Genomic DNA, 21832 nt, shown 5'->3' with positions numbered 1-21832 from the left:
GACCTGGTAAGCCTACAAACCGGACTGTTTCTGTCACAAATCCAGATTTTTGGGATACCTTCCTGTGGGAAATACATACGCCTGTTTGCTTACTTGCCCCTCTTTCTTTTTCACTTTGCCTTTGCTAAATGAGTTGTTGAAGTTTCTGTTCTGCTGTGCTATGATTAGTTTTATTTTTGTTTCATAGGTTTTAAAATCCATTGTTTTTAAAAATTCATTTGCTGCTTCCAAGTGTATTCAAAGGACAGATGAATCTTGTAAGCGTATATATTTGAATAATAATTACAGGACATGGTCCTATCAGTTGGTTTCAATGGGAGAGTTAAGAATGTGCTCATGTAATCTCACACTGGGCCTTTAAATTGTGTAGATAACCGAAAATGTGGCAAAATTTCTGACAATAGTAGTCAACCAATGGGAATCTAGTCGAAAGTAGAATCACAACATTAAGAAATAATTTATATTAATTTTATTTTACTCTAACTTTTATCCTTTCATATACTGCAGATTGTACTATGCCAATAAAGGTATTTGAAATTTGTGTAGCTAGCTAGGCCCTGCAAGTAGACATCCTTTAATTTATTCTTTCAATCATAAAATAATCCTTATCTCTTTTTAATGGCCATCTACAATCTTGCCAGTACTCCTCTCTCTTTCAGGAGATCTCTGGTAACATCTCAGTATCCTATAGTAGACCACCACATATATATCTATTGATTACATAGTACTTTTACTATTTTCATGAAATGACAGCAATTAAATGATTAAATGATCAATGTAAATCCACTATAAATAGCACAGAGGGATTGTTTTAGCCTTCAGTTGGAATGGTTGTTCAAGTTATTTCCATGGAAACAGACAGTATGAGTCTAGAATGTAAGATTATATTTCCCAAATCCTCCAGAAGAACCAGATTCAAGAGTACTTACTTTACAGACATTGTGGAGGCACTCTGTGGTCACCGGTTGGTAAACCAGCTCCTGGCAGCAGACACACATAAAGGATTGTTCCAATTTCTTCAAAAAATTCTAGTATAGAAGTGCAAAACAATTCTAACAATGAAATCCTAGGATGGGCATGTCCAGAAATACCAAAACAGCAGCAAAAATGTTATTTTTTTTAAAACAAAGGGCACTTCCACAATAGGGAGCAGAATACCTCTCCATGCCCTTAGCTCTATGTCTGCTAGGCAACAGACTCCTCTCTTCACCCCCATCCTTGCCCTCTTAAACTAGTCGCAAGCACATATGCTCCTTCCATGCATACCTATGGTGGTGGAAGGCTATACCAGTTTATCCATCCTTGCTTTTCTTCAGTGCCTGAGCTACATTAACAAGCAACTTATTTACATTTACCACGCTGAGGCAATGGACTTGGGAGGGAGGAGTGCTGGATGGAGGGAGAACTAACAGAGCTATTTTTCCACACACAGCCCCTCTGCCTTCTCCTTGGAGATAAGATCTTCCATTTTATATCCAACCTATCCAAGTTATCAATTACAGTTGTTCATACTTGTTCATACTTGCTTTCTTTGTTTAGTAAAGCTCATAAGGAAATTTGCCCCTTTGAAGGGGCTTTGGTGCAGCTTGGGACTCTGTACAAACACTTTGGGTATGTGGTAAGCAGGTGGTGTTTGCTGGAAGACAACATCCTGTTGGGGGCATGAGTAAGGCTGGGGTCTGTGTGCACATACAGTATGTGCTGCAAGCATCTTGTATGACAGGGATCACAGACGGAAGGCTTGGGTGAGTATTTGGTGGAATTTGCATATGCAGGGAAATCAGCACTGAAATCAGCAACACGTTTTATTCCTGGTTGTTTTTGTTTTCTGTGAGCAAAGGGTTAATGTGAAACCTCAAAGCTTCGTCAGTAGTCTTTGCAAAGGGGGGCATGGCTGGGTGGGTGCTTGCTGTTCCAAAAGCAGTTGAGGATTCATGAGTATGGCCTCCTCGCTCTTGCATTGCTGGTGGCTAACGGGTAAGTGAGCTGATACCACAGTAAGGCTTTGCTCTGAGTCAGGTGCCATGGAGCAGCCTGAGAAACTAGTTGGGTATCTGGACAGGAGGCAGAGAAAAGAACACCACTGAAACCAAGAATTTGCATGACAAGCCAGGTTTCAATAACTATCGGCAGGCCCATTTCTGGTTTCACAAATGAACCAGTTAAAAATAAACCATGGTTTTGCATTACATCCGAACAAACCCTATGTCTCCTGTTTTACATGTGAATCATCTACAGCTGTTCTAAGGAAGATTAAAAATGCAGAATGTAAGTTAATCTAGAAACGTACTGGTCCTTCCTTAAGAGAAGCAAGAACTTCATCCCACAGCTTCTGGTTTGGAGAGTCTTCCTGAATCAACCACTGTTGTTGCTGAGTCAGCTGGAAAGCTTCACCTTTCCCTCCATCTCCCATCCGCCTGGCTTTGGCTGTTTTTGGAGGTTCTTCTACAGCTTCTGGAAAATATTATCACCAAACTACTGGTATTGCCTTGCAAAGGATTCTTAGGGTAAGAGTATTTGGATACTCCATCCTGGCAAGGTTACTGATACAACTAGTGATAGAGATTCCCATTCACCTTATCCCTGCACTGCTAAATAACTATAAAACCTACATTTTAAAAAGAGGTACAGCAGAAGAGTTTTGACTATAAAATATTCACATGATGCTGCAAGAGATTGCTATTCTCATTTAAGTCTTAGTTAAAGCTAAATGGTTTAAATTTTCCTCATTTTCATAATCCTGTTCCAAACTGCCTCCCCCACCCTACCCTTTTCTTACACTCTTTTATACACTTTTACTGTCTACAACAGCAAATGACTTCCAGCAGCCATACCATCATCAACTGGCCTTTTTTGATTTCCATTACTCCGTTCTGTTGGCTCCAGTTTCACAATTTGTTTTTTGACTTTATCCTTCTTTTCTTTACTAGCCATGGCTTCCAAATAGCCTTCTGGATACTAGAAGCAAAAAAGCATCACATTTGAGAAATATTCTAAACAAAATTAACATTAAAAACAAGACTGTCTTGATTTTTTTTAATTATCATACTTGAAAAGACCTGAATCCTTGTGGGTGGGAGGGGAGCTAAAGAGCATTCATCTACACAACTGACTCAACAAAGACCAATGCCTGAGACACGGCTGTATCTTGTTCTTCTGTGCTTACTACTCTGAAACAGTGAGAAGACCTGCAGACCTGGGAATTGCAGCCAGCTCTACAGAATTATCTATGAGACTGAGGGATGTTTTAATTTCCAAATAGGTTTATAAAGGATAACAAATGAAATGAGCAGCAGCCCACCCACTTCAACAATCACTACTTGATGTAAGTAACGAGAGTGTATTTTGGATTCTAAAGATCTCCGAGAAGATTGAAGATTAAAGAAGAAACTGTGATCCATTTTCTTTTATTGTAGATGTTAGAATGGATATTTTTTCAGTATAATTTTGGCCAGTTCTAACCTGTAAACTCAGGCCCAGTTTCTTTGTCCGTTCAGTTCCTTCTGAAGTCCAAGGTGCAGGTTCAGCATCATCCCTTCTCAAAAGATAGCGCCAAACTAAGAATCCGCACTTTCCAATTTCTGGCCAATATTTTACCACCTACATTACAGAAGTTCATTTAGTTGTTACACTTTACCTTCTACAGTCTGAAAATTCCCACAAATTTATACGTGATTAAATAATTCTACACATTTATTTTTAAATTGTAAAAAACAATAAATTTCACTTCAAGGTGTAAGTAATGTATACCTTTTAAATTCTAAAACATTCATAGCTGGTTTGAGGAATCTACCTTGAAGAATTCTTCAGTTGCATCCAAGGTCATGATAAGTGGTAAATTTAAGGTGATTGGGATGGTTTTGGTTGTAGTCGGGAAATCCCGCTTAAAGATGCTTTCCTTGAATCCACACAAGTATTACCAACCAACCATTATCCAATAACAGATACCACTTTTTGAACAAGATACTTGAGTTGTAGCTGGTTAATTCCAGGATTTCTTGGATTACCTGAACCTTTTCAATGTGGCTTCAGGCCACACTGACCAAGATAAATTATCTTCATCAGTCAAGAGGCAGGGGAAGAGTGTCCCTTCTGATTTTTCTGGACCTCTCAGAGGCTTTGAATACCATCAAGAATAGTATCCTTCTGGATTAGCTAGTAAAGATGGGTATCAGGAACACAACAATCCAGTGAACCTATTCTAGCTGATTTGTACTGCCCAAGACATTTGTGCCACTACAATGTTCTACTCTCTCGCTTATCAGGTTACATATTTCACACAAAACATGACATTGTCTGGCATATTAAACTACATGTTGATAACAGTTCTACTGCTTATTCTCAAAAGCATCAGGTGAAATGCTGGATGCTCTGAACAAGTTTTCAAGTGCAGTTGTGGGCTAATGAACTGAAGACAAGACTGTGGTACAGTTCAGAACACAAAAACAGCCCTAGTGATCATGGAGCTCAGCATCTAGTTTCCCAATGCTAGGCCTCATTGGCTAGAAATATAAATCACAACAGTGCTCTTTGGAGGTATTGTTAAAGGAGCCAAAAGACATTACAAAAAACATGTATACTCTTGAGAGGTATTGAGCCCATAGGGAGTTAATATATTCAACAAGAAAATGAATTTGGCTTCTTTTGCAACAATATTTTGTCAACATTAATCTGATTATAAGGTGTTTTATGTAATTTCCAAATAATAAAAAACTGCAAGTCAGTATCTGAATGGTTTTTTTCAATAAAATTATTAACTAAAGGGGTCTCAACTATTTTGTTACGTATTCTCGAACAATATTCTATGATACCAACTCTAACTGGGCTGCTGTTAAATGAGTTCACTTGTGTTAGACTTTAATCTCTCAGTCCTCGTCTTTGTATTAATCATTGTACCTGATGTTTGCATAGTATTTGGGAAGTGTGCTATTATGTCTCCCCTGTAAGGTATGTTTACATGCTTATCTATGTTGATTTCTACAAATGTCAGTTGTCTTTCTATATTTGTGTAAGAGCATTTTTGTTTTTAGTATAGCCTTTCCACTGAAGAAGGAATGTCCGAAACATCTGCTGTACCGGACCAGAATTTGGGCAATTTGCACACATCATTCTCTGATTAGAGTTCTCACACATCTTTGTGCAACAAGATAATTAATTGGTTCTTGTAGGTTACAAGAACCAATGAACTCTGACTGTGAAAGCCTTCGACAAGATAATTAATGTTCACTATACAGCACTACAATATTCTGGACTAACTGCTTTTTTGAATTTTGGTCTACAGTATCTCTGACTGCTGGACTGGTTGCATATTTATTTTTTGTCATTCTATGTTTATTTTATCTACAGTTGTAGTGTATTTAAGCTGTATTATACTGTGGTTCAAAATTGTATGTTCTTTTGAACTGTGTTTATTAGCAGCAATTTGTACGCTAGCCTTGGCAAAATGTATGCTTCCTGCAGATGTTGTGGTATTTCCAGTGCCTTGTTACGTGCAACCTGATCCTGATATTAGCAGTTTACTATTGCTAGTTAGTCCTTTTAGTAAACACGCACAAGACACCAACCTTTTGTGTTCTTATTAAGTTTAGCCATACTTGCTGTGACTTATATTTCTAGCATAGTTTACAGTGTTCTGCCTTTTTGTTGTTGTTAGACCTCACTGGCTGACATTAGACCTACATTGTACAACTTTCCCTTTGCCACTTACTTAATTGGGGACTTTGGGAGACCTGCTCTGGGTGTCTCTGTTTTCCAATGTAAGATTAGTGGCCAGGGAAGACAAGGCCTTTCCTGTGGTGGCAACCAGATGGTGTAATACCCTCCCTACCACAGTGTCGCTGGAACCAAGTCTGTTATTAGTGCCAGACTTTCCTATTTACATGGGCTTTTAATTGATTTGTTAACCCTTTATTGGCTATTGCTTGACTTTTAAAAGTTTTTTATTGACTATTACTTGACTTTTTTGAAGTTGTCCCCATCTTCAAGGGGAAAAAGGAGGATCCGGGTAACTACCGACCCATCAGCTTGACGTCTATACCAGGAAAAGTTTCAGTCAGCTCTTGAGCATTTGGAAAGGATCAATCTGATTACTAAGAGCCAGCACGGGTAATCTTATCTCCTTTTTTGAGAACGTTAATACCTTGCTGGATCAGGGGGATGCAGTAGATATTGTTTATCTTGATTTCAGTAAGCTTTTGATAAGGTTCCACACAATATTCTTGTTGACAAATTGGGACAATGTGATCCTATTACTGTTAGGTGGATCTGTAATTGGTTGACAGATCGGACCCAAAGAGTACTTGTTAATGGTTCCTCATCCACTTGGAGAGGAGTGACTGGTGGAGTGCCTCAGGGATCTGTCCTGGGCCCTGTGTTGTTCAACATCTTTATAAATGATTTGGATGAAGGAATAAAGGGGATGCTTATTAAATTTGCAGGTGATACTAAATTGGGATGGGTAGCAAATATGGTAGAAGACAGAGGTAGGATACAAGATTATCTTGACAGGCTGGAGAATTGGGCTAAAACTACATTTATCTCTGTTGAAATGCATTTTATTAAAGTTCTGCATTTAGGTAGGAAAAATCAAATGCATAATTATAGTATGGGGGAGACTTGTTTTAGCAGTAGTGTGGGCGGAAAGGATCTTGGGGTCTTAGTAGACCAAACACTGAATTTGAGTCAGCAGTGTGATGCGGTAGCTAAAAAGGCAAATGCAATCTTGGGCTGTATCAACAGAAGTATAGTGTCCAGATCACACAAAGTGATGGTATAGCTTTACTCTGCTCTGATTAGACCTCACCTAAAGTATTGTGTTCAGTTTTGGGCACCACAATTTAAGAAAGATGTAGACAAGCTGGAACGTGTCCAGAGGAGAGCAACAAAGACTGTGAGGGGTCTGGAGACCGAGTCCTATGAGGAAAGGTTGAAGGAGCTGGGTATGTTTAGCCTGAAGAGGAGAAGACTGAGAGGTGATATGATAACCATCTTCAAGTACTTGAAGGGAAGTCAGATAGAGGATGGTGCCGAGTTGTTTTCTGTTGCCCCAGAAGGTCGGACCAGAACCAGTGGGTTGAAATTAAATCAAAAGAGTTTCCATCTAGACATTAGGAATTTTTTTCTAACAGTTACAGCGGTTTCTTGGAGGAACAGGCTTCCTCGGGAGGCAGTAAGCTCTCCTTCCCTGGAGGATTTTAAGCAGAGGCTACATGGCCATCGGTGCAATGCTGATTCAATGACCTTCAGCAGATCATGAGAAGGGCATCTTGGCCATATTCTGGGCATGGAGTAGGGGTCACTGAGGATGTGGGGATGAGGTAGTTGTGTATTTCCTGCATTGTGCAGGGGGTTGGACTAGATGACCCTGGTGATCCCTTCCAACTTTATGATTCTAAGCTTTAATACATTAATGCAAGTATTTTCATTGTTCTGATATTTTAATAGGATGTTTGGAAACTACCAGGAGCCTTTGGACAGAGAGAGACAGTAGATTGATTAATCAAACAAACAAATAAACTGCTGTGGCAAGTAGAGACTGGTGGCCCATTTCTCTGTTTTCAGAGAAACACAGAATACAAACTACTAATTTAGTTACCAGAAAACATTGTAAGACGATTCTATATTAGAATATGAGAGAAGATCACCAAACACCCCAAAGGAATGTCTAACAATAATAACTTTCACAATTAAAAAAATAGGAAATGCAATGATGCTATTTTCATTTTTAAATGGAGAAAGTAGAAGAAAAATATACACCTTATAAATGCCGTCATATCTATTGCCTTCTTCTGGAGCATATTTGCTAATCCTTCGCCCTTTTGAGCTGCGAACCACTCGAACTGGTTTACCAGCTCTCCAGTTTTTAGACTCTGCTCCATTTTTATCATCCAGTGGGGCATCACAATTTAGGGCCAGTGCCCTGAAAAAAAGAAGGCATTTGGAAGTCTTCATATGATACAATGCTCCCTAAAGCTTTAAAAACATAAACATCACCCTAATAGATCAATCAATGGTCCATCTAGTCCATAATTCTACAGTGGCCAATAGATACTCCAAGAAAGCATACAAGCTATGTTAGCATCATGGCTTGTTGCCACTAATGGACATCCTCTGTGATATTGTCTAATCCTTTAAAGCCATTGTATGGTGGCAGTTGGTCCCCCAAGTTAAATATGCGTTGTATCATGAAGCCCTTTGTTTTATCTGTTCTAAATCTACTGCCCATCAACCTCATTGGGCACTCCTAAGTTCTAACATTATATATGTGTGAGAGAGACAGAACTCTATAGTTTTTCCACAGCATGCATAATTCTATGGGCTTCTATATTGTTGGTGTGTGCCCTCTCGCCTTAGTTTTTCTGAGTTTTGCATTTTCTAAACTTGGTTTTTTTACATTTCCTCAGAGAAGGTAATCTGACAGTTTGATCATTTTGGTTGCCCATTTCTGCACTTTTCCCAGGTCAATAATATCCTTTTAGAGATGGAGTGACCAGAATTGTAGACAGTATTCCAGATGAACCTGCACCAAAGATCAGCATATGGGTTCTACAATACTGGTTGTTTTATTATCTCTCTCTTTCCTAATAATTATTAGCATGATGATTCTTAGCCTCTCATGCCCCAATATTCTGCCTTTGGAAGTTGGTGGACCCTCAGACCAGTGTGTGGTGGGAGCATGGGTGCAAAGTGAGGGTCTGCAGCAAGAGTAGGGAAACTGGCAAAAATCACCCCCCCCTTTTGCTGATGGGTGGTGAAAGTGAGCAGATAAATAGAGCTAGGATCCAAGTCCACTGCTAATTTTCTAATGATTTCAGAAACCCTGCCACTCTAAGTGAAGCAAAAATTACAAATGTTTTAGCTCTAATTGTTCAAATCAGGTAGCTGAGACAGACATTACTAATTCAAAATTCTAGCCTGAAATAATTTGGAAAGAACTGCAAAATAGAAATAGAACACTGTGCCTCACTGAGGACCAGAAGGATGGGCTGTATTATATCCTCTGGGAATTTTTAAACTGTGCATAAGGGAGATGGATCATGCCTCATGTTTGCAAATAACTTTGGCTCAACTTAATTTCTCCTCCTTTGGATAATACAAATTGGTGAAGACCATCAAAACCTACCTGTTCATATGTGTTAAAGTTTGATCAAATGAATGTTCTCCAATCCTTTTATTGCCAGAAAGATCTCTCCCACCACTCCCAGTATAAGTGAATTCATCACCTCGGTCCTATATGAGAAGATCAGTCAGTGATTAAAATGAATGTAACAGTTAAAATTACCTGTCATGGTTTTGCATATAATCAAAAGAAGCCAGCACCAGGTCTGCTATGAACGAGGACGAGAATCTGTCTGTAATGGAAGTTGAACATAGAAGGATAGATTGCTTTCCTGGCATTCTGTACATGTTTTATATAGAACACTGAAATTCTAACTGTTTTCACAACTCTGTTTATTGTATGCTGATGTAAATTCCTAATAAAGGTGATGATGATGATGATGAACACTGAAATTCTAAAAGGATTAACTGATCTTTGATGAAATTCTTTTAGTATAGCACACATAACACCTTATATCATCTTCTCATCACAACAAAAATAAACGGAATGGAATACACATCTGTTAGCTCTGTGCTAGTCAAATATATTTTTAATTCCCCTGCACAACATTTCCCCCTCAAAAGAAATACCAGCCTCTCTCAGAATTGGAACTACCTAAAATAACTTCCAAATATTTAGAAGATGAAGAAAATGCACTAAGCAACTTTTACAGAAGTATGAGAACCACCATAACTGGGCTTAATGAATTTGGTATCAACAATTTAAAAAATGAACTGCGAACTCCCACAGACTTTCAGTAACAATTGAACTTACACTGATGACATATGCTAGAATTAGGTACTTTTAAAAAACACAATTCAATAACTGGTAACACAAATGGACTGAAACAAACTTGTTGCAACAGAATTGCCAGTATACTCCATCACAAAATTGGTTGTTACAGGTCAAAAAACAGATTTTCTTTATAATATAAATCAAGAAAAGGAAAGGAGAATGCTAGGCATTACTTATATTTTTCTTAGCTATCAAAATATTAGACTGGAAAATAGCTACAAATAAAAAAGTTGTTTTAAAAATGTTAACGTATGTCAACAAATACAATTTCACATTTTATGGGCAGCAGTAAGAAAATTAGTACAACATAGCAACCTTTTGACCTGTTTGACAAACGAAACTTGATTAATGATTTCTAACACTTTATAAGCAATTTATGAAAGCATTAACTGCTGTTATATTAATTGATTTTACAGCTGAACCATAAATATTCCTCTTGGCACTATTCGCCACCTCCTAATGAAAACATCATGAAAGAAAAATAGTTCTCTAGAGCTGAGTGAGAAATACACAGTGCAATCCTAACCCTTCTAAGCCCATGGAGTTCATTGGACTTACAGGCGTGTAACACGCTGCTTAAGATCGCACTGTTACTGAGGAACAGAATACTTTTAGAAAAGCTGAACACAGTGTTTCCCCTATTTTCGACAATAAACACGATGGCCTGTATTGAACCAACCATGCACAGACCACAGAGACTGCTGGCTTTCTTCTCTTTTCCTACAGCCCATTCCAACCCCTGGAAAGATTATTTCTGGGGTCATGGGACCTGTGTAGAGGAACAGCCATGTGGGTCTGGGGGGGACCTGAGCAAAGAGGGTCTGTCACAGGCCTGTACTTATAGGCCATACAGAAGAATATAAGAAGATATGGAACAGATGAATTTGTAGAATTTTCCTATTTAAAGTTCTTTGTAAAGACATTTAGAGGCTTGATTTCCTTTAAGCTGGACAAGCCTGGGCAAGAGACTCTTGCACAGAAGCAGTGACCACTGTCTTTGCGATGAATGAAATGTAAACAAAGTGGTTGTTAAAGGAAGTGTTCTGTGTCTACTACATAGTGTATAGCTTGTGGCCTATAGTGACTTCAAAGCATACCTTGAAGTTTAGTAACCTTAGAGTATTAACCTTGATGGGTTGTGAGAGACCAAATTAGCTACAAGAGAACTTCATGGTGAAACATTGCAAATAACATTACCTAATGGTGATGTATAAATATATACTGGGTTTAAGATTTAAACATGAAAGAGTTTTAGTAGAAAGTTGAAAATATATTCATTTTTATCGTGTTCTTTAGGAGATAAAGATTTTGGCCACATTATAGATGTAGAACAAAGCTACAAACAGACAGTTTAGTATATGTGGCTATGACCAGCAGGTGACCTACTGGAAGAGGAACTCCTTATATGGTACTATCCAGGGAGTTTGCGGCTGAAGGAGCATGCCGTTGTGTGCATCTCAGAGTGCATCTCACAGATCAAGATCAGTTAAAAACTGATCTTGAAAACATATAAAAGACCCCTTCATCTGCCTAAGGTCACAGAATCAGCATTGCTGACAGATGGCCATCTGTGTGTGTGTGTTAAGTGAGATCAAGTCGCTTCCGACTCATGGCGACCCTATGAATCAATGTCCTCCAAAATGTCCTATCTTTGACAGCCTTGCTCAGGTCTTGAAAATTGAGGGCTGTAACTTCCTTTATTGAGTCAATCCATCTCTTGTTGGGTCTTCCTCTTTTCCTGCTGCCCTCAACTTTTCCTAGCTCACCACCTCCCGAGGAAGCCTGTTCCACTGAGGAACTGCTCTAACAGTTAGAAAATTCTTCCTAATGTCTAGACGGAAACTCTTTTGATTTAATTTCAACCCATTGGTTCTGGTCCGACCCTCTTCACTCCAACCCTCCCCCCCCCCCAACCACATATATGGATGGGTGGCTATTAACCAAAGATAGCAGTTTATTCCAATTAATAATAATTGTTTTAATTAATTGTTCCAATTAATAATAATTGGAACAAAAAATCCTTAAATCTTAATTCAAGGAGAAAGTGAAAATTACATGCATGCAAAGATCAATGATTTTCAAGGTGACAAAACAAATATTACAAAAATATTACAAAATTGACCCATAATGCTCAGTCATAATATTGCAGAGGTATGACTGAGAAGATTTAAAACATACTTCATTGGGGTAAGGATCAACTGATCACACCCTCCCCTCTCATGTGCAAATTTTCTGACTTCCATTTGCCTTGGTTCACAAATACAGCTAATTGCAAGTATTTATAGTTAGCATAAACCTGTTGGTTTTCCAAAGTTTGTTTTAAGGTCCTAAGGGTGGGGATGGAAAAATCAGTGAATAAGGGAGGAGAAGTTGGACCAGACAGAATGTACAATTCTACAGTCCCTTAATTCTAGTTATTGGAAAATATAACATTCTGATCAAATGGTGACAATAGGGTCAACAGCAACTTTCCTTATCAGCAAGTTATTCTGTAATAATTCATTATAGCGATTTTCCAGTGCCCTGTGAAAAATATTCTTCAAGCCATGCTAGAGGGCAAAAAGACTATAGCGCTGGAACATAATTTTCTAAATCATAGTATGTACTTAAAATTAGTATACATGACAAACAATATACGAAAGTGATAAAACAAGAAACATTAAACAGCAAGAAAAAAATGTCAGTTGTTAGTGAACACAGAATAAGGTCCCTAATCTTAATCCAGGTGGCTGACACTACATAAATGCTTCCTTACTATCCTCATATACATGCCAGCACCATTTTTAAAAAGCCAGCAACAGACTTCATCTGAAGCATGCTTCAAAATTCCTCCTGACAGTACAGAGCTGGAGACGAGGGTGTAAACATTACTCTGTTTGTAGAAAACAGCTTATGTCTACACACATAATCATGTCTAGCTTCATGAAATGAAAAAAGACACACAAGATAGATTCATCACATAGTGGAACAGATTTCTGCTCTATTTATGCGTTGTAAATATTTCCCCAACATTTGCTTCCAGGTGGTAGATGCTGAGATTAGTCAGACAATCTTCCAAAATCCACCTCAGTACTTCACAGCATCAGATCTCAAGGCTTCAATTCTTACTGAAGTGGTAAATATGTGCTTGGGCCATACCATTTCAGAGTGTACATGGGGAGTCACTGGACTGAATACTCCTCCCTCTATACAGATATGTAGCAGATGAGGGAGAAGACTGCACTACAACCTTTGCTTCTGACACATCACACTCATTCCTAGTACTTCCCAAACAGGCATAAACATCAGGAGGTTTATCACAATCCTATAAATGTAGGTGCAACTTGGTTTCATGTATCACTGCAAGATGCATGCTGCATTGAGGACACTGTGAAACTAAAATTTTAATATGCAAAGAAACAATAACTGTATTAGAATGATGACATGCTAAATATTTTTCAAAAATCATGGTTGGAAGTTTCTAACTACCATCCTAAGCAGAGTCACATAATGCTAAACCCACTGAAGTCAATGGGCTTACAAGGGTGTACCTCTGCTTAGGATGGCACTGCAAACCATGAAATGAGTATTCAGTATTTTAAAAAAATATTTAAATTGTTAGGGATATTAATATATTCCTCCAGTAACACATACAATCATGCAGTGATTGCTCCTCCATTAAAAAAAAAACCTTTCATGAAGAAAACTAGTGTGTCAGGAAGAAGGGTTTGGCTTAGCCTTCTCTTGAAATGTGTTTCATTCACTCCATTCACCTCAGCCACCTTCTTTCATTCTAAGTGCTTATTCTGTATTATCCCCAGATAGAATCTGGCAAAATCAGAATTTGCTATGACTAAGTTAAGAAATTCAATTTGAACATTATGAAACCCTATGCAATACTCACAATAATACATAAAACTTGAATAGATATTTCTTAGGAAATAAGTACCATTAATTTCAAAAAGGTCTGCCTGAAACTGTGCTGAGAATCTCGGTGCCACACACTAAAGCAAAGTGATCCCTCTTATAAAGATTAAATTTTTAAAAAGTTTTTGTATTCTGCCCTGTGGGAAGAGTGCTGGGCCAGTACAGGCCATTTCAGTCTTCAGACATCAAGAAATCAATGGACTTTCCAGAAGGTGTTGATGTCTTACCTCCAACTTCTGAGAATGCACAGAAAAATTAAAATTGTTGGTTATTTTTAAGGTACTCTCTTCTTTAGAAATATGTTATACAAATTTCAGAAGCACCCATGCTTGAGGAAGAGTGGTAGAGTTCACTCTACAATGAAGTTAGCTGAGGTGATCTCCTCAGAAAGAGAATGGGTGAGGCAACATTCCACCTACTAATCACCAGCCTCCCATCCTAACCATATCCTCAGCAATAGTCTCCTCTGCCTTGCCACCTCACTATACAGCAGCCAAAACAGCTAATCCTCCTTTCTTTCTCACTCCCCAATGCCTCTTGAAGAATAGTGAGACAACCTGGATGATTCCTTCCAAAGCCTTACAAATTTTCTTCCCCGTTCAAGACCTTGGCCATAATTTTGCTTGCAATCAAAAGCAGTGACTTAACTCTCATGAAATGAAAGAATCTCATGAGAATTTAGGAAGACCTGTAGGACATTCATGGCTTGTCATGCAGTTTCTACAAAGGTGTGGGGAGTGAGGAAGCAAAAGGATTAATCTTTCTCTTTTGGGCAGAAAGGTATGGCAGTGAATGTAAGGATTATTTTTCCTGCAGTTTTAGGAGGTCTCTGTTCTCTTCCCCTTCCATTCAGGCTTCCAGTGCATCGGCATGCTGGGACCCAATTTTATTACTATGCACAACAGTAGTCTATTTTGAAAAATTTATCTTTTGCAAATAATACTTGGTTTTAAGTATGATATCACTGACAATGCGAAAACAAGCAATCAAGTTAATTCTCAACACATACAAAATATTCTGAATATAAAACTTACCACTTCATCTTCAAATCCTCCAGCCAGCACAAGTGAGTAAGCTCCATCATTACTACGACCATGAATTCCACCAACGTGTGGTCTGTGGACACCTGCTTCACTCACCTTCAAGATAAAAATTAACAGCCTTGTTTAAAAAGGAGTTTACAGGCTCTGACAGCAACAATCTAAATTTGCATTCACCATCTTGCTTTGGATAGCAAACTTCTTTATTACAAATTTCATCTCAATTTCAAGCCTTCTATCATGCATCCAGGGGGCTGCAATTCCAGAACTCCAAGCCCAAATTGGACCTATAGTAGTAACTAGATCTTCATTCAAATGTAAGAAGCAATACCTAAGCAACAACACTGACTCCTCAGCACAGGGCTATAAACAGAAGGTGCAATCATAGTAGTCTGTTAGTGGGTCAGCCACCAGACAAGACAAGCCTAGCATCTGTGGGAAATTAAAAAATGGCCTCCAATGCACCATGAAGAGGGGCTGCCAAGAAGAAAAACAACAACAATCAGGGAGCCTCACTGTATACAGCAATCTTGGGATCATGACGATATTAACAGCTCCACTTTATTTTAAGCACTGAAAATACAACTGGAGTATGTTTAGTAACTTGCCCACTAGTGCAAATGATGCAAGTTACAAGAAAAAATGTGTGCGTTGAGTTTACAAATGTAGAGAAAGCATATGTACCTGTACTCTGAATTTCCAGGTTGTTCCTACAGGAACTCCAGGAATAGGTCCATAGTGGTTGGAAGGAACAATAGTACATTCCTTAGTACGCCCAACACAGGCCATACCCTACAAACACGAAGACAGTAAGTTACTTTTATCAGTAATAGTTGTGAAGTTTAATGAAGAGACACACAACCAACTTGTATCACTAGTTTATGTATAGAACGCATTTCAACACACAGGTAGATACACATAAAGCCAGTTGGGCTATAGACAACAGCCTTTACTCTCTTTGTGGAAAACAGGGTGCTTTAAGAGTTGCATTCTTAGGGAATTCTATATATAACGAAGACATTTCCTAGTAATTTGACCAGTAAATTTCACTGAATATAGAAAGATGTGAGTTATGTTGAATATTTTGCATTGCTAATAAACTGAGGTCTAAAAAAATTAGCAGTTGCTTTTTTCTCCCATATCTGGTCAATAAGTTATATTTAATAAAAGACAAACTGATCAACTAATCTGTGCTCTTTTTGATAACAGAGGTTATCAAAAACCGAAGAGGCTTCAAAGCTTAACCATATAGCAAGGCATGGCACCTGTACTGACAAAACATGGTTATGGCCATTAACATTCTTCCTGAATATAGGATTCCAGAGTAGACGGAAAATGAATGCACACAAGCAGTTCTTGTTCATGGTTCTAAGAATGCTCTCCTCCCAGCTCAAGCAAGCCCACAGCCCAGATCTTCTTGTCCTTTTGGCTTCCCCTGTGTCTCTCCCCACTCAGAGCAATTCCCAATGAAAGATCGAAACAGAGTCAGAATGGTGTAATGATTAGAGTCCTAGGCTAGGATCTGGGGGACTCGGGTTCAGATCCCCACTCTATCAAATCTCCCAGCAGCCAAGTTCTCTTCTGATAAGTCAGATTAAAGTGTTTGTCACACCTCCACAGAAAACGACTTCAAGAAAGACCTCAGCCATTCCAGAGTGCCTGTGGAGTCTGGATAACTAGAGGTAAGATGAGGGTCCCTGACCATTCTCCTTGACATCACACAGGACACTGTTGCAGATGCAAAAATGAAATTATGCATTTTGTACAACATATGCCAAATAAAAGGAGATTTTGTTAGTGGAGGGACATATCCTGCCTCCGTTATAACCTGTGTAGATGGATGCAACATAGACTGTACCTAAGTGAACCTTCATTCATTTCTGAGAATTGCTGATTATATATGACCCCCTTAACACTATCAGACATTTCCCACAAGAGGAAGGAGATTCAAACACCAAGCAGCAAGTTTATATGGAATAACTATCCCCATGTTTCTTGTGCTTTTCTCATCCCTAACTCCCTGATGTTATCTAAACCCATGTTTCTATTTGTACCTTCAAGGGTGCTCTGTATTTGCTGAGCTCCCCCAACATTTAAAGCCAATTGGTGCTTTGAGTTACTTCACATTTGATGCTGGAATAGGTAACATATGAGGGTAGATAACATACTAAGCAGCAACTGCATGTTGGTTGTTCAAGCGTAACTGTTGTTCATCGAGTGGTCTTCTGTGCAGGCACGCATGGGACTGTGCTTGCGCAGGCCAGCCACAGAGAACTGACTAGAAAGCTTTTAGGAGCTTCAGAGCGCCAGGAGTGCTCCCCCTCCCCTCTGTCCCAGGCCGAGAGCAAGCCGGCTTCCCGCCCAACGGTCACGTGACGGAGGGGGGAGGAGCACTCCTCCCTCAGTTCTCCCTTCGCCGCCGTGGAAAACTACCATATTGACTAAGCAGTAGCCCACAGCGGGGAAAGGAGGGAGGGATGCGTACTTGCACAGAAGACCACTCAATGAACAACAGTTACAAGTAAGTGCAACTCTGTTTTTCATCTTTGTGGCTTCTGTGCAGTCCCGCATGGGAGTATAGCAAGCTCACCTACCATGGAGGCGGGTGTGGGCTTGTCACCAAATTAAAAGACAATTCTGCCAAACAGCTGTTTCCTCCCTGGAGTCCACATCTACAGGGCAATGCCAGAGGAATTTGGATCGAAGGACGAGGTTGCCACTTTAGAGAAGTCACAGAAATCTGTCGTGGCAAGGAAAGCAGCGAAAGAGCCCTGTTGCAAAAGGTCTCTATATGGAGTGAATTATCTATATGGAGTGGACAGCATAATTCAGCATTGCTATAAACACAAAGTCTTGCAGCGTCCACCCACTCGGAAGCGGTTTCCAAAGAAGCTGCTGCTTCAGCCTTCCATGTACCAAACCAATAGGTTGTTTATGTGCTCTAATGAACCTGAAAGACATGGTCTTCTGGCACTGATTGCATGAAGAGATTGCCCAGAGCGACTGAGGATTTGGAAGAAAACAGGTTAGGCAATGGGACCTTACCCTAGGTCGAACTCCAGGCTAGGTAATACTACCTTAACCAGATGGAAAGTGAAAACAGACCAATAAGTTGCCCCTCATTTTGGTTAAAATGATAGCAACCAGAAACGCCACCTTAGTGGATAAAAGAAAAACAGACATTGCCATTATACCAAACGTTTTATGTATAACTGACACTATACTATATAAACTGCAAAGAATAATAGGGGTATTAGCGTATGGAAAAAAATAGACTAGCCAAGCCCCTCAAAACCATTAGTAAACTGGTGCTACAAATATTGAATAACAATTAATCAGGAACAGAGGGCTGAGATGACCATCAGATGTGCTTGACGGGAATAACAGCCAGGGCAGTATCATTTAATGAGCCTGAATAATGACACCCCACATAAAGGTGAAGTAAGAGGTTGCAAACTGTCTGACCTCGATCATCCAAAAAACTAAGCCCACTTGGCAGCATAAGATGATCATATGTGCAGTATGCATAATGCTATTCACAACATTGTAACTCTAGGTAGGTCCTGATTGATGGTTGAGATGACCACGCCACCCAATGTAGTGAAGGGACATTGTGGCACAGTAGGGGCTATACCCTGATCAGATAGTCTCCTTGAGAAAGTACCCCAATACCCCATCAGAAGTAATCTACATATTGGGAAACAGAAAACATTGTGGCCAATAGAGACCTAAGATAATCACTGGTGTCCTGGGTCTGTGGAGCCAGGGAACAAAAACGCAGTATCAAAAGAAACATGGCCAGTGGAACTGGAAAATCTCCCTGAAGGCCTCATGTCAGCCAGTGTCCCGGAGAAAGTAGGGACATTTTGCATCAGCACTTGAGATAATAGGACTCTACCAACCAGGGAAAAACCGTATTTCCTAAAAAGGGAAAGCAGGAAACATAGAGTGAGGGACTACTTGTGGGTTGATGAACCCTGTCTGCTCAGGAAATCTGTAAGAGTAGACTTCTCCCACCACCTGGACTGCCGGGAAGGAAATGTGTTGTTTGGTCCTTTGCCGCAACTGGAAGAACCTGGGACAACAGGCCAGGGAACCCTTCTTCATGCTATAGATATTGACGTTACCGTGCTGTATGCACTCACAGCAGCAGCTGAAAAAAGGTACAAAATGGTACTGGATCGTCCTGACTTCCAGAAGAAGAATGTGATCTCATGAAGGGAAATATTTAGGTAAACACCTTCGAACAAGTGCCTGTGAGAACCTTAGTAATGGAGTGAATACAGCACAGCGCTGGATATAGGAAGACTATGTCTTCAGGTGGTATAACAGTTGCCATGTCAGACAGGATCTGTACCACTAGTCTGGGAGGGAGCAGGAACCAAAGGAATATGCAATAATCCCAATTGTACTAGGGGACGACAACTGGAAACATTTGGGGGAGTATGGTTTTTAATGTCCTCCTGAAAACCCTTGTTTTGTAAATTCAGCTACCAGAGGTCTAATGGTCTTAGGCTGATGATCCATTATACACACAGAGGGGTATATTCACCAGTCTCAGAACCAAGCTGAAACCCATTAGTTTGTTTATTTGTGTTTTTTTTTTAATTTTAATATTATTTCATTTTATTTTGAAGCCACTAAGTAGATACCCTAGGATTCAGTCCAGTAACTATGGTGATCAAAAAGATTCTTTTTAAGAACTAATCTACACTTGCAGATAAATCGTGCAGCTACCAGAGACCGAAAGGCCACGGGCCATTGAGTCACTAAAAGCTTGAAGAAAAATCATTCAAAGTAGCTGCCAAGAATGCTATTCTTTGAGTAGGTAGCAATTGGGATTACAGAAGAACAACTAGCAAACCCAATGACCCACAGGGATTACAGGCAAAACTGCAGGACTGGTAAAATTAATTGTCCAATAGCCAATAATTCAATTACGGATCTACAGCACCACCTGCTGATGGCAGGAGAGCAAGTGCAACAAGCCTGTAACATACTAGAGCCAGTTAACATAATTGTCCTTAGGTACAGGACTACAACCAAAAAGGCCTCCGAGGCAATAGAGGAAGGACTTTCGAAAATGGAAGTTTCCTGAAAATTGGGCTGCTGTGGATCCATATTAAGGAGGCTGAGGCCATGTCAGGGTCCCTTATCAGCATTTTCCCTTATCAAAGAGAAAAATACTTAGAGTAAAACTTGTGTGTTCTTAAATAAACAGGTTCATTTGCAGTGCAATATAGAGACCTCAGCAGCAATTAACTCAATATGGAGTTAATTGGTGCCTTGGATGGTTAAGAGCCCCATTCAGCACCTAGTGCTGACATACCCAGGAGTTAGCATTTATTAACCTGTAGTAGTGCCAATTGAAAAGTCCTTGGGAAGTCAAACAACCTGTGAGTTGATGAAATTTCCCCCTGATGTTGGGTAAATGCAGTATGCACAGGGTAAACGCAGAATGCATAGGACTTATCAGAAAATGTACATAGTTTGCTTAGGCTAATTACAGCCCTAACACTGAAAAGTATTCTTCCCTTAATGGGAGATTCAGTGCTCCTGCCCAGAGTCAAAGGGGTAGCCCCAGCAAACCCAGGAAAAAAATGGGAACCTGACCCATAGTGAGATAGACGCGTCTCAGCAACCATCAACTAGGTGAGGGATACTGTAAGAGGAATCCAGCATCCTCCTTTCAGCTTTATATAGATTTTCCACCTTCTAGGTGAAAGCTTGGCTATAAAAAGAAGTAAGCCAAATGTATACCACATAGGTTTCACATAACACAACTCCATGTCAGATCCGAGTTCGAATCTGAGGGAGAATATCAAATCTTCCAAGCCTATGCCATCCAGATTAACTGTTTTAAATACAGTTGAACAACCCCGTGGGTGAGACAGGCAGGAACTCTCATGGGTTGCATATGAGATGAAATGTCCCATGAGCCCTCCCTCCTTGATGCTGAGGTGGCCATGTAAATCGACTTCGAGGTTGGTGGGAAGACACTTGTCACAGAGAGGATGAGTGTCTATACACCCATGGGGGTATATGCATTCCAGCAGGAGCCCCAAGAAGAGGCTCTGGGAACATAAGGGGGGGGGGTAACGGAACATGGCTGAGAAGCCTTCCCCACATGCTGGACAATATTTCAGCCCAAGCTTGCTTACCCCACCAGCGACGGCGATGCCTGACGTCGAGGGAAGGGGGGGGCCTGCAATGCCAAGACTCCTCCCCTTCTCTGAACAGATGCCACCTCGGAAGCAATAGACGGTCAGCATGGAGGCAAACTCGAACCCACTCGTCTCAGCACCGAGTAGGAATCGGTGTATGACATCGACAAGAGCCAGGTGGCTGTTGTATTGGTGTGTCAGAGGCGAGCCAACGTTGAGGCTTTAACACCGGGAGGAGTAGGTGTTCCCACCACCTTGGAATTGTTCGACCTCGAGACCTCCTCTCTGCACGTCATGGGGGACTGATCCCTTAGTGCTGTAGACTAGCAGGCTTTCCATGGAGCCTGTCGACGTCGAGGCATCATCCATGCACGTCATGGGGGCCAGAGCCCCTAGTGCCACAGTAAAACGGCTTTCTACGCAGCCTACTTTGAGGTCTCATACATGCACGTCATGGGGGATGGAGCACCGAACCCCTAGTGCAACCGTACAATGGCTTTTCTCAGAGCCAGTCGACTTCGAGGTCTCATCCATACACGTCATGGGGGACAGAACCCCTAGTGCTGCAGCATATCCAGTCCTTATCACAGTCTTTGGGTTTGAGACCTGTTTCCATGTGTGGCATGGGGGAACCTAAGCCCCTAATGAATTAGTAAAGCTAGATTTCGTCACAGACGTTCGAACTGGAGCAACATAGCCCGAATGACTTGTAAAAATGAGAAAGAGACAAGATTAAAACAAGTATCTGAAACAGAACAGACCATTAATTTGTGGCATACTCATTCTGCATTTGGCAGAATTGTTAAAGAAAGCCATATTGGCCAAACAGA

The 21832-nt window shown here is 40.2% G+C and overlaps 1 protein-coding gene across 1 annotated transcript in view; it reads right to left on the bottom strand.

The window, feature by feature from the left end:
* LOC130492917 (E3 ubiquitin-protein ligase UHRF2-like) overlaps nt 1-21832 on the bottom strand; it is a 113617-nt gene that overhangs the window by 4105 nt on the left and 87680 nt on the right. The window contains exons 8-15 of the mRNA XM_056866690.1: nt 15523-15630; nt 14833-14937; nt 9122-9228; nt 7756-7918; nt 3463-3600; nt 2835-2958; nt 2291-2454; nt 930-1028 (exon numbers count right to left, since the gene is read on the bottom strand). Coding sequence (XP_056722668.1) covers nt 930-1028; nt 2291-2454; nt 2835-2958; nt 3463-3600; nt 7756-7918; nt 9122-9228; nt 14833-14937; nt 15523-15630 — 1008 coding nt within the window. The remainder of the gene's footprint in view (nt 1-929; nt 1029-2290; nt 2455-2834; nt 2959-3462; nt 3601-7755; nt 7919-9121; nt 9229-14832; nt 14938-15522; nt 15631-21832) is intronic.

Source organism: Euleptes europaea, unplaced genomic scaffold (genome assembly GCF_029931775.1).
Source record: "Euleptes europaea isolate rEulEur1 unplaced genomic scaffold, rEulEur1.hap1 H_2, whole genome shotgun sequence".
NCBI lineage: Eukaryota > Metazoa > Chordata > Lepidosauria > Squamata > Sphaerodactylidae > Euleptes > Euleptes europaea.
The sequence above is the reverse complement of the archived record's forward strand: the minus strand, read 5'-3'. Positions and strand labels throughout refer to the sequence as shown.